The sequence below is a fragment of the Oncorhynchus kisutch genome, linkage group LG20 (assembly GCF_002021735.2).
Source record: "Oncorhynchus kisutch isolate 150728-3 linkage group LG20, Okis_V2, whole genome shotgun sequence".
NCBI classification, from domain to species: Eukaryota; Metazoa; Chordata; class Actinopteri; order Salmoniformes; family Salmonidae; genus Oncorhynchus; species Oncorhynchus kisutch.
This window is the reverse complement of record NC_034193.2, coordinates 31,059,986-31,076,241: the sequence shown is the minus strand read 5'-3', so window position 1 is coordinate 31,076,241 and position 16,256 is coordinate 31,059,986. Positions and strand designations below refer to the sequence as shown.

The window sequence follows — 16,256 nt, the reverse complement described above, 5'->3', positions numbered from 1 at the left end:
ACTTTTGCCCATTCTGTTCCCCTACCCTTTCAAACCTCTCATGCTGTACTGCCTGAATATAAGCCCCCAATGAATGGACAGTGGAATGTCACTCTGCTTTAAAAACAAATATTTGCTGTACATAGAAAAGATAGTGTATTACTCACAGGATGCTGATAAGTTATTGTCTGTCTGCCTGCCTGCCTGCCTGTCTGTCTGTCTGTTAGAATGTGGGAGGCGGTACGTCCGTCCTACGCGTGGTGGCCACAGACCGTGACATCGGGCCCAACGCCATGCTCTTCTACTACATCACCTCGGGTAACAAGGATCTCACCTTCCGGATGGACCGCATGACCGGTGAGATGGTGACACGACCATCCCCACCTGACCGCGAGCGCCAGCAGGAGTACTGGCTGATCATGATGGTGGAGGACGACGGCACGCCGTCACTATCGGTGAGTCGGAGAGCAGGGTTATTTCGGGATCAAAAAGAGGCTTAGGTGGTGAGCATGGCAGGGGGCGTGGTAATGAGCGCGGTCGCCGTTGGTGTGGCTACATTTTAGAGAATTTTTTTGGGGCCCTCTTCTTGAAACTGTCGATGTTGTTTTGAATTTTGACCCTAATTCCTTGCAATTCTACGAATTTCTGCATGTAACAATAACATTTTTGGTGCAGTTTAAAAGCAAATTTCACACCACAAATTTCTTGTTACCAAACTATAGTTTTGACATCTACTTTGTGCATGACACAAGTAATTTTTCCAACAATTGTTTACAGACAGATTGTTTCACTTATAATTCACTGTATCACAATTCCCGTTGGTCAGAAGTTTACATACACTAAGTTGACTGTGGCTTTAAACAGCTTGGAAAATTCCAGAAAATTATGTGATGGCTTTAGAAGCTTCTGATAGGCTAATTGACATAATTTTTGTCAATTGGAGGTGTACCTGTGGATGTATTTCAAGGCATACCATCAAACTCAGTGCCTCTTTGCTTGACATCATGGGGAAATCAAAAGAAATCATCCAAGACCTCAGAAAAAAAAAATGTGGACATCCACAATTCTGGTTGATCCTTGGGAGCAATTTCCAAACGCCTGAAGGTCCCGCGTTCATCTATACAAACAATAGAACGCAAGTATAAACACCATGGGACCACGCAGCCGTCATACCGCTCAGGAAGGAGACGTACATTTTGGAGAAACATCCTCTGGTCTGATGAAACAGAAATTGAACTGTTTGGCCATAATGACCATCATTATGTTTGGAGGAAAAAGTGGGAGGCTTGCAAGCCAAAGAACACCATCCCAACCGTAAAGCACGGGGGTGGCAGCATGTTGATATGTGTCTGTTAGTTGAACTCTGTGAAGCATTTATTTCAGCTGAAATTTCTGAGGCTGGTATCTCTTATGAACTCATCCTCTGCAGCAGACTTAACTTTGGGTCTTCCTTTCCTGTGGCGGTCCTCATGAGAGCCAGTTTCATCATAGTGCTTGGTAGTTTTTGCGACTGCACTTGAAGAGACTTTAAAAGTTCTTGAAATTTTCCAAATTGACTTACCTTCATGTCTTAAAGTACTGATGGACTGTCATTTCTCTTTGCTTATTTGAGCTGTTCTTGCCATAATATGGACTTGGTCTTTTACCAAATAGGGCTATATTCTGTGTACCATCCTTACCTTGTCACAACACAGCTGATTGGGTCAAACACATTAAGAAGAAAATACATTCCACAAATTAAATTTTAACAAGGCACACCTTTTAATTGAAATGCATTCCAGGTGATTACCTCATGAAGCTGGTTGAGAGAATGCCAAGTGTGCAACGCTATCATCAAGGCAAAGGGTGGCTACTTTGAAGAACCTCAAATATAAAATACTTTTTTCGTTACTACATAATTCCATATGTGTTATTTTATTGTTTTGATGTCTTCACTATTATTCTACAATGTAGAAAATAGTTAAAATAAAGAAAAACCCTTGAATGAGTAGGTTTGTCCAACTTTTTGAGTGGTACTCTAGATCTTTTAAAAATGGAGTATCAAAATTATTAGTGTGCCGGAGTTTATTTTTTATTCAATAATGTACAGTTTGTGCCCTCAGTATGCTTTTTCTACACCCTTTTCTGTCTCATCACCAGTCATCGACTACCATCTACGTGCGTATAGTGGATGAGAACGACAACGCGCCAGAGTTTCCAGAGGAAGAGTATGTGACGGTGCTGAGCGAGGGCCCCAACACCGTGGGTGCCATTATTGCCACGGTAACCGCCATCGACCCAGACGAGGGCCTCAATGGCACTCTGCGATATGCCATCGACCGGGGAAACCTGGACATCACCTTCAACATCAATCACACTACCGTAAGAAAATGGACAGATATTTTACACTGATACCTAACCTACTTTGTTCTGTGCAGACCTTGGTTTTTCTACTATTTGAAAACCCTTCAGATAGTTTAGCTGTGATTGATTGCGCTTTCCTTGCACATTCAAAGAAATAGAAAAATCGAATTAAATGTTATTCATCGCATGTTCCGAATACAACAGATCTAGACTTAACCATGAAATGCTTGTCTATGAGCCCTTCCCAATGATGCAGAGTTTAAAAAAATATATAATAATAAAAAGAAAAGTTGTAACACAAGGAATAAAATACACAAGAATGGAGCTATAATACAGGGAGTGCTATATACCAGATCAATGTGCAGGAGTATGAGGTATTTGAGTTAGATTTATACAACGGTTGGTTGTAATCCTGAATGCTTATTGGTTAAAACATCATTCCAGCTGATTTCTCTTCCACATTTACCACCAGCTAAATCTATGACGTTAAAATACCTATTTACTCTATTCCATGTGACTACGCAATCCACTGTCACATCAGCCCAGCCAGGTAATTTATAAATTTGATCTCCACTATAAAAAGCATCTAGACATTATCTCACATTTCTTTTAGACTAAAGTTTAGTTTTCAATAACGGAGATTTGTATAAACCTTGCTGTCTGTCTCTCCGGCATTTGCAACATTGTTTCGATATTGAAATTCAATCCCCAGCTTTCCCATAGTGTTGGGAGTCGGGATGAGACAGACCGGTAAGCATCTTTTCTCAGCTAGCTGAAATCATGAATCAGCATAATTTTTATGGATATATACAAATAACTATCAATAGAAAACAGGTCAAATGCAGCTAGTTTGAAGTCTTTTCGGCTTCAGTTTGAAGTGATTGTGTTAGCTGTGTTTCTGGATAGATCCTCTGAACAACAATGTCCTGACGAGAGAGCACGTTTTCTACACCAGGCAAAATCACGCCTCAATTAGCTCATTGTTATGGGTTTATCCAATTAAATGTCACTAGAAAACAGCTGCACTGTTTGACGTTACTGTAAGTTAGCCGTAGTTGGCTAGCTAGCAAGCAAGAGGTAAAAACGTTGCCTGCCAGTTTGGCAATGGAACATTTAGAATGAACGACTGGGTTGTTCCAAAGATACAGAACAAAAAGACTGAATGACTGGGTCGAGTCTCTGGCAACCAAACCAATAGAATGAATGACCATCCGGCTTGGGTAGCAACTCTATATTTGTGTCTGGACTGTATCTTGTGGAAGGATGAAATAGTATGAATAAATTCATCAAAATAAAGTAAATGAAAATATGTAAATAATTATTTGAATATGTTGGTAACCCGTTGTATAAAAGTGATAACATCGTGTCAATATGTCCCCCAAACACTGGCTTCTCGGGCATTATCCCTTATAGTGATAGCCCCCTTTTTTTAAATGTTTGCCTAAATGACATACCCAAATCTAACTGCCTGTAGCTGAGGCCCTGAAGCAAGGATATGCATATTCTTGGTAGCATTTGAAAGGTAATATTGAATTGCATACAACACATTTGATTTGGTAGAAGAAAATACAAAGAAAAAACCAACCGGTCTTTTTCTACCATCAACTTTGAAATGCAAGAGAAAGGTTCTAGCCAGTTCTAGCCATCACTCTGGTTGTAATTTTGATAGTGTCCACAAGATGGCAGCAGTGTATGTGCAAAGTTGATGGATGGATAACTTGAAGTATGAGAGAACTACAAGACTTTTAGTGTGAAGTCCCCAGGTACATTTGGGCAAATCGTGAACGAGCCATTCGCATTCATATTACATTTTTCTTCAAGAATATCATCAAATCTGTATACTTTGATTTAGCTTTCCAAGTGTTAGTAGCCATATTATAAGTTCAACATTTGCAAAATAACTCTGAATATCGTTATAATTTTTGTCCAAAATGAAAAGGCCTGCTGTCGTACAAGGTTAGTAGCTACATTTTATGACATATGCATGGTTTCCGGATACTCCCGTAAATCCCAGCTCATTGGCTATCTAGCTAGCTTTGTTTGACCCCGATTAGCGCTTATTTGACAAAGATACAATCATTCAAGTGATGACCGCCCGCTTCATCGGCGTGCCATGAAGGCGTCGCTCTCTGACCAAATATGGTGTCCTATAGGTTAAACTACACCCCTAATGATATAGTGAAGTCTTGTTACCTTCTAGGATCTCCTAGGAATACATACAAAAGTGATTTGACTCATTGAAACAACATTTAGGGTGATATTATCACAGTTTCCTTTCTTTGCAAATTGAACGAGTGTAACGGTTGTCGTCTGGAGATAGAGAGGACCCAAGCGAGTCGTGGTTAGTGTTCATCTTTTTAATGGGAAACTGAACACTTCAAAAACACAAAACAACAAAGTGACAAACGAAACAGTTCTATCTGGTGCAGACACACAAAGACTGAAAATAACCACTCACAAACCCCAATAGAAAACAGGCTACCTAAATATGGTTCCCAATCAGAGACAATGACTGACACCTGCCTCTGATTGAGAACCATATCAGGCCAAACAAGAAACCCAACCTAGAAACACAAAACATAGAATACCCACCCAACTCACGTCCTGACCAGCTAAAACAAAGAAATAACACTAGAACCAGGGTCAGAACGTGACGAGTGTTTTTGCAAATTGAATAAGTGGAAATACAAAATCGATCGTGCATGCTATATGGACCTTTTTAGGACATGAAAAGGGATTTTATCTAACAAAACAACACCATGTTATTTCTGGGACCCTCTCTCTCAGCCCCCTCTTGTACTCCCTGTTCACCAATAACTGTGTAGTGACACACGTCCCCATCTTAATCATCAAGCTTGCTGACGACAAAACAACGATGACCAACAAATTGGAAGCCAATTCTAGATTTAATTTTGGATTGGAGATGCTTAGTGTGAGTCTGGAAGGAGAGTTTACAGTCTATCCAGAAACCTAGGTATTTGTAGTTGTCCACAAGTCAGAACCGTCCAGAGTAGTGATGCTAGTCGGGCGGGGGAGGGGAGGGGGGGGGGGGGGGGGGGCGAGCAATCGGTCGAAGAGCATGCACTTAGTTTTACGAGAATTGAAAAGCAGTTGGAGGCCTCGGAAGGAGTGTTGTATGGCATTGAAGCTCATTTGGAGGGTTGTTGACAGTGTCCAAAGAAGGGCCAGATGTATACAGAATGGTGTCATCTCCGTAGAGGTGGATCAGAGAGTCACCAGCAGCGAGAGCGACATCATTGATGTATACAGAGAAATGAGTTGGCCCGAGAATTGAACCCTGTGGCACACCATAGAGACTGCCGGAGGTCCGGACAATTTGTCACACTGAACTCGATCTGAGAAGTAGTTGGTGAACCAGGCGAGGCAGTCATTTGAGAAGCCAAGGCTATTGAGTCTGCCGATGAGAGCACAGTGTTTGACAGAGTCGAAAACCTTGGCCAGGCCAATGAAGATGTATTTTGTCGATTGCAGTTATGATATCGTTTAGGACCTTGAGCGTGGCTGAGGTGCACCCATGACCAGCTTGGTAACCAGATTTCATAGTGGAGTAGGTACGGTGTCCCGCTTGCGTGCAGCTACGAAATTCAAAATACAAAAATCGTAATATTAAAAATTCCTGAAAATACAAGTTGTCAGATTTCAAAAAGGCTTTACGGCGAAATGATACCATGAGATTATCTAAGGACAGCGCCCCACATCAAAATACTTTTTCAAAACAGCACAGGCTTCACAAAATCTCAAATAGCGATAAAATAAATCACTTACCTTTGAAGATCTTCCTCCTTTTGCAAGGGTCCCAGCTTGTTCGATAAAGTCCCGCTTAATTTCCAAAAAACTACTTTCTAAAGACTGTTGACATCTATTTGTTTTTCCTATAGGCTAGCATTGAAATGACATGTGACCTCAAAAACACATTTTCTGGATGGATTTTCCCGAGTAGGGGTAGCCAGGTAGAAAGCATGGCCAATGATCAATTATCATAGATTTATCGGTGGTGACAATGTTTCCTATCCTCAGTGCAGTGGGCAGCTGGGAGGAGGTGCTCTTATTCTTCATGGACTTTACAGTGTCCCAAAACTTTTTGGAAATTGTGCTACAGGATGCAAATTTCTGTTTGAAAAAGCTAGCCGTAGCTTTCCTAACTGTCTGTGTGTATTGGTTCCTGACTTCCCTGAAAAGTTGCATATCGAGGGGACTATTCGATGCTAATGCAGAACACAACAGGATATTTTTGTGTTATATCTGTTCTTAGTTCTACATTTTGTTGAATGGGGCATGCTTATTTAAGATGGAAGGGAAAGCACTTTTAAAGAACAATCAGTTATCCTTTACTGACGGGATGAGGTCAATATCCTTCCAGGTTACCTGGGCCAGGTCGATTAGAAAGGCCTGCTCGCTGAAGTGTTTTAGGGAGCGTTTGACAGTGATGAGGGGTGGTCATTTCACCGTGGATTACGCATGCGGTGCCACCCATTACGCACACAGGCAATGTGGCAATGATTGCTGAGATCCTGGTTGAAGACAGCAGAGGTGTATTTATAGGGCAAGTTGGTCAGGATGATATCTAAGAGGGTGCCCATGGTTACGGATTTGGGGTTGTACCTGGTCATTTGTGTGAGATTGAGGGCATCTAGCTTAGATTGTAGGACAGCTGGGGTGTTAAGCATGACCCAGTTTAGGTCACATAACAGTAGGAGCTCTGAATATAGATGGGGGCAATCAATTCACATATGGTGCCCATGGCAGAGCTGGGGGCTGAGGGTGGTCTATAACAAGCGGCAATGGTGAGACACTTGTTTCTGGAAAGGTGAATTTTTTTAAGTAGAAGCTTGAACTGTTTGGGCACAGACCTGGACAGCATGACAGAACTCTGCAGACTGTCTCTGCAGTAGATTGAACTCCACCCCCTTTGGCAGTTCTATCTTGGCAGAAAATGTTATCATTAGGGATGGAAATTTCAGGATTTTTGGTTGACTTCATAAGCCAGGATTCAGACACGGCTAGGACATCCAGGTTGGCAGAGTGTGCTAAAGCATTGAATAAAACATGCATGAAACCAAGGCTTTTGCGGTTACAGAAGTCAACAAATGAGAGTGCCTGGGGAATGGGAGTGGAGCTAGGCGCAGCAGGGCCTGGATTAACCTCTACATCACCAGAGAAACAGAGGAAGAGTAGGATAAGTGTACGTCTAAAGGCTATAAGAACTGGTCCTCTAGTGCGTTCGGAAAACAGAGAGTAAAAGGAGCAGGTTTCTGGGCACGGAAGAATAGATTCAAGGCATAATGTACAGACAAGGCTAGGACGTGAATACAGTGGAGGTAAACCTAGACATTGAGTGACGATGAGAGAGGTTTTGTCTCTAGAGACACCATTTAAACCAGGTAAGGTCACCGCATGTGTGGGAGGTGGAACAAAAGGGCTAGCTAAGGTGTATTGAGCATGTCTGGAGGCTCTACAGTGAAATAAGACAATAATCACTAACTAAAACAGCAATGGACAAGGCATAATGACATAAGGGAGAGGCATGCGTAGCCGAGTGATCATAGAGTCCAGTGAGTAGCTAGGCGAGCTGGAGACACGGCGATTCAGACAGCTAGCGGGCCGGGGCTAGCAGAAGGGCCTTAGGGGTACGTCGCGATGGAAGCGTCTGTTGAAACCCCCTCGGATGGTTACATCATCAGACCAGTCGTGATGGATCGTCGGGACTCCATGTAGGCAGTAAAGTGGTCCAGGCCATTTGGCAAAATAGGTATTGGCTGATGGACCGCTTCAGCTAGCCGGGAGATGGGCCTAGCTCGGGGCTAACTAGTGCTTGCTTCGGGACAGAGACTTTAGCAAGGAGTAGCCACTCAGATAGCAGCTAGCTAGCTCCGATGATCAAGGTGAAAAGGTTCAGGCTTGCGATAGGAATCCGGAGATGTGGAGATATGATAGAGAAAAAGCAGTCCGATATGCTCTGGGTTGAATCACGCTGTGCAGACTGGCAGGAGTTGACCGGGCTGAGGCTAGCTGATGACCACTAGCAGTGGCTAACTGACAACTAGCTAGTAGCTAGGCTAGTTAGCTGGCTAGCTTCTGTTGGGGGTTCTGGTTCTAAAGTATAAAAATAGCAGATCCATACCATATTGGTTGAGGCGGGTTGCAGAAGAGTATTTTGAAATTGAGGTTAAAAATATAAAAAATATATACGAAGATAAAAAGATGTATACACGTGACACGACAAGACAAAGTCAAAGACGTCTGACTGCTACGCCATCTTGGATTGTTACGTAATGAATTAAATGTAGTTAATTGATTTGATACGACACCTGTGACTGATTTGTTGAACTCCTCAATGCTGTAGGATGAATCCAGGAACATTACCCAGTCTGTAATAGAAAAACAGTCTTGTAGTCTCGTGTCTGCTTCATCTGACCGCTTTTGTATTGGTACTTCCTGTTTGAGCTTGTTGTTTGTTAACAGGAAGCAGGAGAACAGAGTCATGGTCAGATTTGCAGAAGGGAGGACAAGGGAAAGCCTTATGCATTTCTGGGGGTAGAATATAAGTGGTCCAAAGTTTTAGAAGCCATAATAGCGCAGGAGATGTGTTGGTAGAAGTGAGGTAGAACGGTTTTAAGTCTCCCGGCATTAGTCTCGTTCACCAGAAATGCTGCTTCTGGGTGAGAGGTTTCTTGTTTGTTTATGGCCCCAATACAGATCGTTGACTGCCAAAGTGGTGGAGTGATGTATACAGCAGTGATGATTACGGATGAAAACTCTCTTGCTATTCTATATCAGGTGAGCAAAAGCTTGAGATTTGCTTCGCACTGGAAGTAGCGCACCAGTTGTTGTTTATAAAGAGACATAGCCCTCTCCTTTTGGACTTGCCAGAGGCTGCCTTCGTCCGATCGTGTCGCTGCATGGAGAAACCACTGAGTCCTACGCACATAGAATCATCCAGCCACGTCTCTGCAAGGCATATAATATTACAGATTTTCAAGTCTCTGATAGGAGACTCTGGAACGAAGCTCATCCATCTTTTTCTCAAGTGACTGGACATTTGCCAATAGAACAGAGGGAGGTGCTGGTCGATATTCTCTTAGTCTCAATCTCATCAGGATGCCGGCACGTCTCATGTGTCTACGCCTGCAGTGTTTTGGTAGTCCATGAAACAAAGGAATGGGGTCCGGTATGAACAAGGGAACAGCTGAGTTGGTGTTAAAGTCGGATTTGAAATTGAAATCAAGGTTAATAATAAATGTCGATCTGATGTCCAGAAGTATTTGGCGGTCATACAGTGGCAAGAAAAAGTATGTGAACCCTTTGGAATTACCTGGATTTCTGCATAAATTGGCCATAACATTTGATCTGATCTTCATCTATGTCACAACACTAGACAAACACAGTCTGCTTAAGCTAATAACACACAAACAATTATATGTTTTCATGTCTTTATTGAACACACTGTGTAAACATTCACAGTGTAGGGTGGAAAAAATATGTGAACCCTTCCATTTAATAACTGGTTGACCTCCATTGGCAGCAGTAAAGTTAACCAAACGTTTTCTGCAGTTGCGGATCAGACCTGCACAACGGTCAGGATAATTTTTTTACCATTTGTCTTTACAAAATTGTTTCAGTTCAGCAATATTCTTAGGATATCTGGTGTGAACCGCTCTCGAGGTCATGCCACAGCATTTTAAATCGGGTTGAGGTCAGGACTCTGACTGGGTCACTCCAGAAGGCGTATTTCCTTCCGTTGAAGCCAATCTTTGTTGATTGACCTCTGTGTTTTGGTTCGTTGTCCAATTGCGTCACCCGACTTCTGTTGAGCTTCAATTGGCGGACATACAGTGCCTTGCGAAAGTATTCGGCCCCCTTGAACTTTGCGACCTTTTGCCATATTTCAGGCTTCAAACATAAAGATATAAAACTGTATTTTTTTGTGAAGAATCAACAACAAGTGGGACTCAATCATGAAGTGGAACAACATTTATTGGATACTTCAAACTTTTTTAACATATCTAAAACTGAAAAATTGGGCGTGCAAAATGATTCAGCCCCCTTAAGTTAATACTTTGTAGCGCCACCTTTTGCTGCGATTACAGCTGTAAGTCACTTGGGGTATGTCTCTATCAGTTTTGCACATCGAGAGACTGATTTTTTTTCCCATTCCTCCTTGCAAAACAGCTCGAGCTCAGTGAGGTTGGATGGAGAGCATTTGTGAACAGCAGTTTTCAGTTCTTTCCACAGATTGGATTCAGGTCTGGACTTTGACTTGGCCATTCTAACACCTGGATATGTTTATTTTTGAACCATTCCATTGTAGATTTTGCTTTATGTTTTGGATCATTGTCTTGTTGGAAGACAAATCTCTGTCCCAGTCTCAGGTCTTTTGCAGACTCCATCAGGTTTTCTTCCAGAATGGTCCTGTATTTGGCTCCATCCATCTTCCCATCAATTTGAACCATCTTCCCTGTCCCTGCTGAAGAAAAGCAGGCCCAAACCATGATGCTGCCACCACCATGTTTGACAGTGGGGATGGTGTGTTCAGGGTGATGAGCTGTGTTGCTTTCACGTCAAACATAACGTTTTGCATTGTTGCCAAAAAGTAAAATTTTGGTTTCATCTGACCAGAGCACCTTCTTCCACATGTTTGGTGTGTCTCCCAGGTGGCTTGTGGCAAACTGTAAACTACACTTTTTATGGATATCTTTAAGAAATGGCTTTCTTCTTGCCACTCTTCCAAAAAGGCCAGATTTGTGCAATATACGACTGATTGTTGTCCTATGGACAGAGTCTCCCACCTCAGCTGTAGATCTCTGCAGTTCATCCAGAGTGATCATGGGCCTCTTGGCTGCATCTCTGATCAGTCTTCTCCTTGTATGAGCTGAAAGTTTAGAGGGACGGCCAGGTCTTGGTAGATTTGCAGTGGTCTGATACTCCTTCCATTTCAATATTATCGCTTGCACAGTGCTCCTTGGGATGTTTAAAGCTTGGGAAATCTTTTTGTATCCAAATCCGGCTTTAAACTTCTTCAAAACAGTATCTCGGACCTGCCTGGTGTGTTCCTTGTTCTTCATGATGCTCTCTTTTAACGGACCTCTGAGACTATCACAGTGCAGGTGCATTTATACGGAGACTTGATTACACACAGGTGGATTGTATTTATCATCATTAGTCATTTAGGTCAACAATGGATCATTCAGAGATCCTCACTGAACTTCTGGAGAGAGTTTGCTGCACTGAAAGTAAAGGGGCCGAATAATTTTGCACGCCCAATTTTTCAGTTTTTGATTTGTTAAAAAAGTTTGAAATATCCAATAAATCTCGTTCCACTTCATGATTGTGTCCCACTTGTTGTTGATTCTTCACAAAAAAATACAGTTTTATATCTTTATGTTTGAAGCCTGAAATGTGGCAAAAGGTCGCAAAGTTCAAGGGGGCCGAATACTTTCGCAAGGCACTGTATACAGTGCCTTGCAAAAGCATTCATCCCCCTTGGCATTTTTTCCTATTTTGTTAAATAGATTTTATTTTGGATTTTGTGTAATGGACATACACAAAATAGTCCAAATTGGTGAAGTGAAATGAAAAAAATTACTTGTTTAAAAAAATGTAACAAATAAAAAACAGAAAAGTGGCGTGTGCTTATGTATTCACCCCCTTTGCTATGAAGCCCCTAAATAAGATCTGGTGCAACCAATTACCTTCAGAAGTCACACAATTAGTTAAATAAAGTTCATCTGTGTGCAATCTAAGTGTCACATGATCTGTACATGATCTTAGTATATATACACAAATCAAATTGATTTATATAGCCTTTCTTACATCAGCTGATATTTCAAAGTGGTGTACTGAAACCCAGCCTAAAACCCCAAGCAATGCAGGTGTAGAAGCACCTACACCTGTTCTGAAAGGCCCCAGAATCTGCAACACCACGTAGCAAGGGGCACCATGAAGGAGCTCTCCAAACAGGAACAAAGTTGTGGAGAAGTACAGATCAGGGTTGGTTTATAAAAACAATATCAGAAACTTTGAACATCCCATGCAGCACCGTTAAATCCATTATTAAAAAATGTAAAGAATATGGCACCACAACAAACCTGCCAAGAGAGGGCCGCCATCAAAAACTCACTGACCAGACAAGGAGGGCATTAATCAGAGAGGCAACAAAGAGACCAATGATAACCCTGAAGGAGCCGCAAAGCTCCACAGCGGGGATTTGAGTATCTGTCCATAGAACCACTGTAAGCCGTACACCCCACAGAGCTGGGCTTTACGGAAGAGTGGCCAGAAAAAAAGTAATTGCTTCAAATCAAATCAAATTTTATTTGTCACATGCGCCGAATACAACAGGTGTAGACCTTAATGTTAAAGGCTTATTTATGAGCCCCTAACCGACAGTGCAGTTTAAAAAAATATGGATAAGAATAAGAGATAAAAGTAACAAGTAATTAAAGAGAAGCAGTAAAAAATAACAATATACACAGGGGGGTGCCGGTACAGAGTCAATGTTCGGGGACACCGGTTAGTTGAGGTAGTATGTACATGTAGGTAGAGTGACTATGCATAGATGACAACAGAGCGTGGCAGTGGTGTGGAGGGGTGAATAGTCTGGGTAACCATTTGACTAGATGTTCAGGAGTCTTATGGCTTTGGAGTAGAAGCTGTTTAGAAGCCTCTTGGACCTAGAATTGGTGCTCCGGTACCGCTTACCGTGTGGTAGCATAGAGAACAGTCTATGACTAGGGTGGCTGTAGTCTTTGAAAATGTTCAGGGCCTTCCTCTGACACCGCCTGGTATAGAGGTCTGGGCCATTCACTCTACCCTCTGTGTGCCATGCAGTCGGAGGACAAGCAGTTGCCATACCAGGCAGTGATGCAACCAGTGCTCTCGATGGTGCAGCTGTAGAATCTGTTGAGGATCTGAGGACCCATGCCAAATCTTTTCAGTCTCCTGGGGGGGAATACGTTTTGTCATACCCGCTTCACAACTGTCACGGTGTGTTTGGACCATGTTAGTTTGTTGGTGATGTGGACACCAAGGAGCTTGAAGCTCTCAACCTGCTCCACTGCAGCCCCGTCGATGAGAATGGGGCATGCTCGGTCCTCTTTTTCCTGTAGTCCACAATCATCTCCTTTGTCTTGATCAGAAAAAATAAGAAAATGAAAAAATAAGCAAACACATTTGGTGTTCGCCAAAAGGCATGTGGGAGACTCCCCAAACATATGGAAGATGGTTCTCTGGTCAGATGAGACTAAAATTGAGCTTTTTGGCCATCAAGAAAAACGCCATGTCTAGCGCAAACCCATAACCTTTCATCACCCCGAGAACAACATCCCCATAGTGAAGCATTGTCATGGCAGCATCATGCTGTGGGGATGTTTTTCAACGGCAGGGACTGGGAAACTGGTCAGAATTGAAGGAATGATGGATGGCGCTAAATACAGGGAAATTCTTGAGGGAAACCTGTTTCAGTCTTCCAGAGATTTGGGACGGAGGTTCACCTTCCAGCAGGACAATGACCCTAATCATACTAATAAAGCAAAACTCGAGTGGTTTAAGGGGACACATTAAATGTCTTGGAATGGCCTAGGTAAGCCCAGACCTCAATCCAGTGTAGAATCTGTGGTAGGACTTAAAGATTGCTGTACACCAGCAGGAACCCATCCAACTTGAAGGAGATGGAGCAATTTTGCCTTGAAGAATGGTCAAAAATTCCAGTGGCTATATGTGCCAAGCTTATAGAGACATACACCAAAAGACTTGCAGCTGTGTTTGCTGCAAAAGGTGGATCTACAAAGTATTGACTTTGGGGGGGTGAATAGTTATGGACGCTCAAGTTCAGTTTTTTTTCCTTATTTCTTGTTTGTTTCACAATAAAACATATTTAGCATCTTCAAAGTGGTAGGAATATTGTGTAAAACAAATGACACAAACCCCCCAAAAATCTATTTTAATTCCGGGTTATAAGGCTAGAAAATAGGAAAAATGCCAAGGTTGGGGGAGAAAACTTCCACTAGCCACTATAGCCTTTGATTCTCCTGCAAAATGTCTTGATAAACTTGGGAATATATTTTTCTGTTGATTATAGCACGCTTTCCAGACCCTGAGCAAGCAAAGCAGCCCCAAACTCTTCATCAGAGATGTTAGCATGTTCCAGAGATTTCTGTAAGTCTTTAGCTGACACTCTAGGATTCTTCTGAAACTCATTGAGCATTCTGCACTGTGGTCTTGCAGTCGTCTTTGCAGAACGGCCATTCCTAGGGAGAATAGCAACAGTGCTGAACTTTATAGACAATTTGTCCTACTGTGGACTGATGAACATCAAGGATTTTAGAGATACTTTTCTAACCCTTTCCAGCATTGTGCAAATCAACAATTCTTAGTCTTAGGTCTTCTAAGATCTCTTTTGTTCGAAGCATTGTTCACATTCTTGTGAATAGCAAACTCTAATTTTGTGAGTGTTTTTGTTTGGCAGGGCAGCTCTAACCAACACCTCCAATTTCTTCTCATTGATTGGACTCCAAGGTTAGCTGACTCCTGACTCAAATTAGCTTTTGGAGAAGTCATTAGCCTAGGGCTTCACATACTTTTTCCTATCTACACTGTGAATGTTTAAATTATGTTTTCAAAACAGACAAGAAAAACACAATTTGTGTGTTTTTCATTTAAGCACACTACGTTTGTCTATTGTTGTGACCAAGATGAAGATCAGATCAAATGTTATGACTAACTCATGCAGAAATACAGGTCCTTCCAAAGGGTTCACATACTTTTTCTTGCCACTGTATGTGATAATAGTATGAACTTTCTGTAAAAAATTGTTTTAGATAAACAAAACAAAAACTCACTTTCCCATCGGCCCATCTTTTAGTATCAGAATTGTTGCAGAAGTGCTAAACCTGCCCATCAGGGACACTAGGCAGGTTAAAACCTGTTAAGGTATAGGGGGCAGCATTTTCACTTTTGGATAAATAGCGTGCCCAATTTCAACTTCCTGCTACTCATGCCAGGAATATATGATATGCATATGATTAGTAGGTGTGGATAGAAAAAACTCTGAAGTTTCTAAAACTGTTTCAATCATGTCTGTGACTATAACAGAACTAATGTAGCAGGCAAAACCCCGAGGACTAACTGTTCAGATTATAATTTTTTTGCCTCTGACCGTTCCCTCTGTTGTCTTTGCCAAGGGATATTTGATAGGGTCCATTTTACAGTTCCTAAGACTTCCACTGGATGTCACCAGTCTTTGGAATTTGGTTGAGGTTAATCATTTGTGCAACGAAGAAGAAGCACATCCTTGAACAAGGTTACACTGTTGAGAGTTGCGTAAGACGAAAAAGGAGCATGGTTTGTTTACTTGCTGTATTGAATACAGATTGCCCAGTCTACAATTTGATCGATTATTAACGTTTAAAAATATCTAAAGTTGTATTACAAAAGTAGTATTTATGAAATATTTTGGCAAAGTTTATAGGCAACTTTTGAAATGTTTTGTAGTGACGTTGTGTTTTGGTAAGCTGTTTTTTTCTGGATCAAACGTGCTTTATAAATGGACATTTTGGGTATACAAGGACGGAATTAATCGAAAAAAAAGGACCAATTGTGATGTTTATGGGACATATTGGAGTATCAACAAAAGAAGCTCATCAAAGGTAATGCATATTTTATATTTTATTTCAGCGTTTTGTGTAGCACCTGCTACGCTAGCTCTTTTGTTTACTACTGGTGTCAGATGGGTGCATACTATCAGATAATAGCTTCTTATGCCTTCGCTGAAAAGCATTTTTTAAATCTGAGATGTTGGCTGGATTCACAACGAGTGTAGCTTTAATTGAGTATCTTACATGTGTGATTTAATGACATTTTGAATTGTATAACATTTTATTTGAATCTGGCGCTCTGCATTTCCCCAGGGAATTGGC

General features: G+C 41.8%; 1 protein-coding gene across 1 annotated transcript in view; it reads left to right on the top strand.

Annotated features, from left to right (window-relative positions):
* LOC109865854 (cadherin-23) overlaps window positions 1-16,256 on the top strand; it is a 555,430-nt gene that overhangs the window by 462,191 nt on the left and 76,983 nt on the right. The window contains exons 37-38 of the mRNA XM_031799369.1: window positions 207-434; window positions 2,119-2,340. Of these exons, the coding sequence (XP_031655229.1) occupies window positions 207-434; window positions 2,119-2,340 (450 nt within the window). The remainder of the gene's footprint in view (window positions 1-206; window positions 435-2,118; window positions 2,341-16,256) is intronic.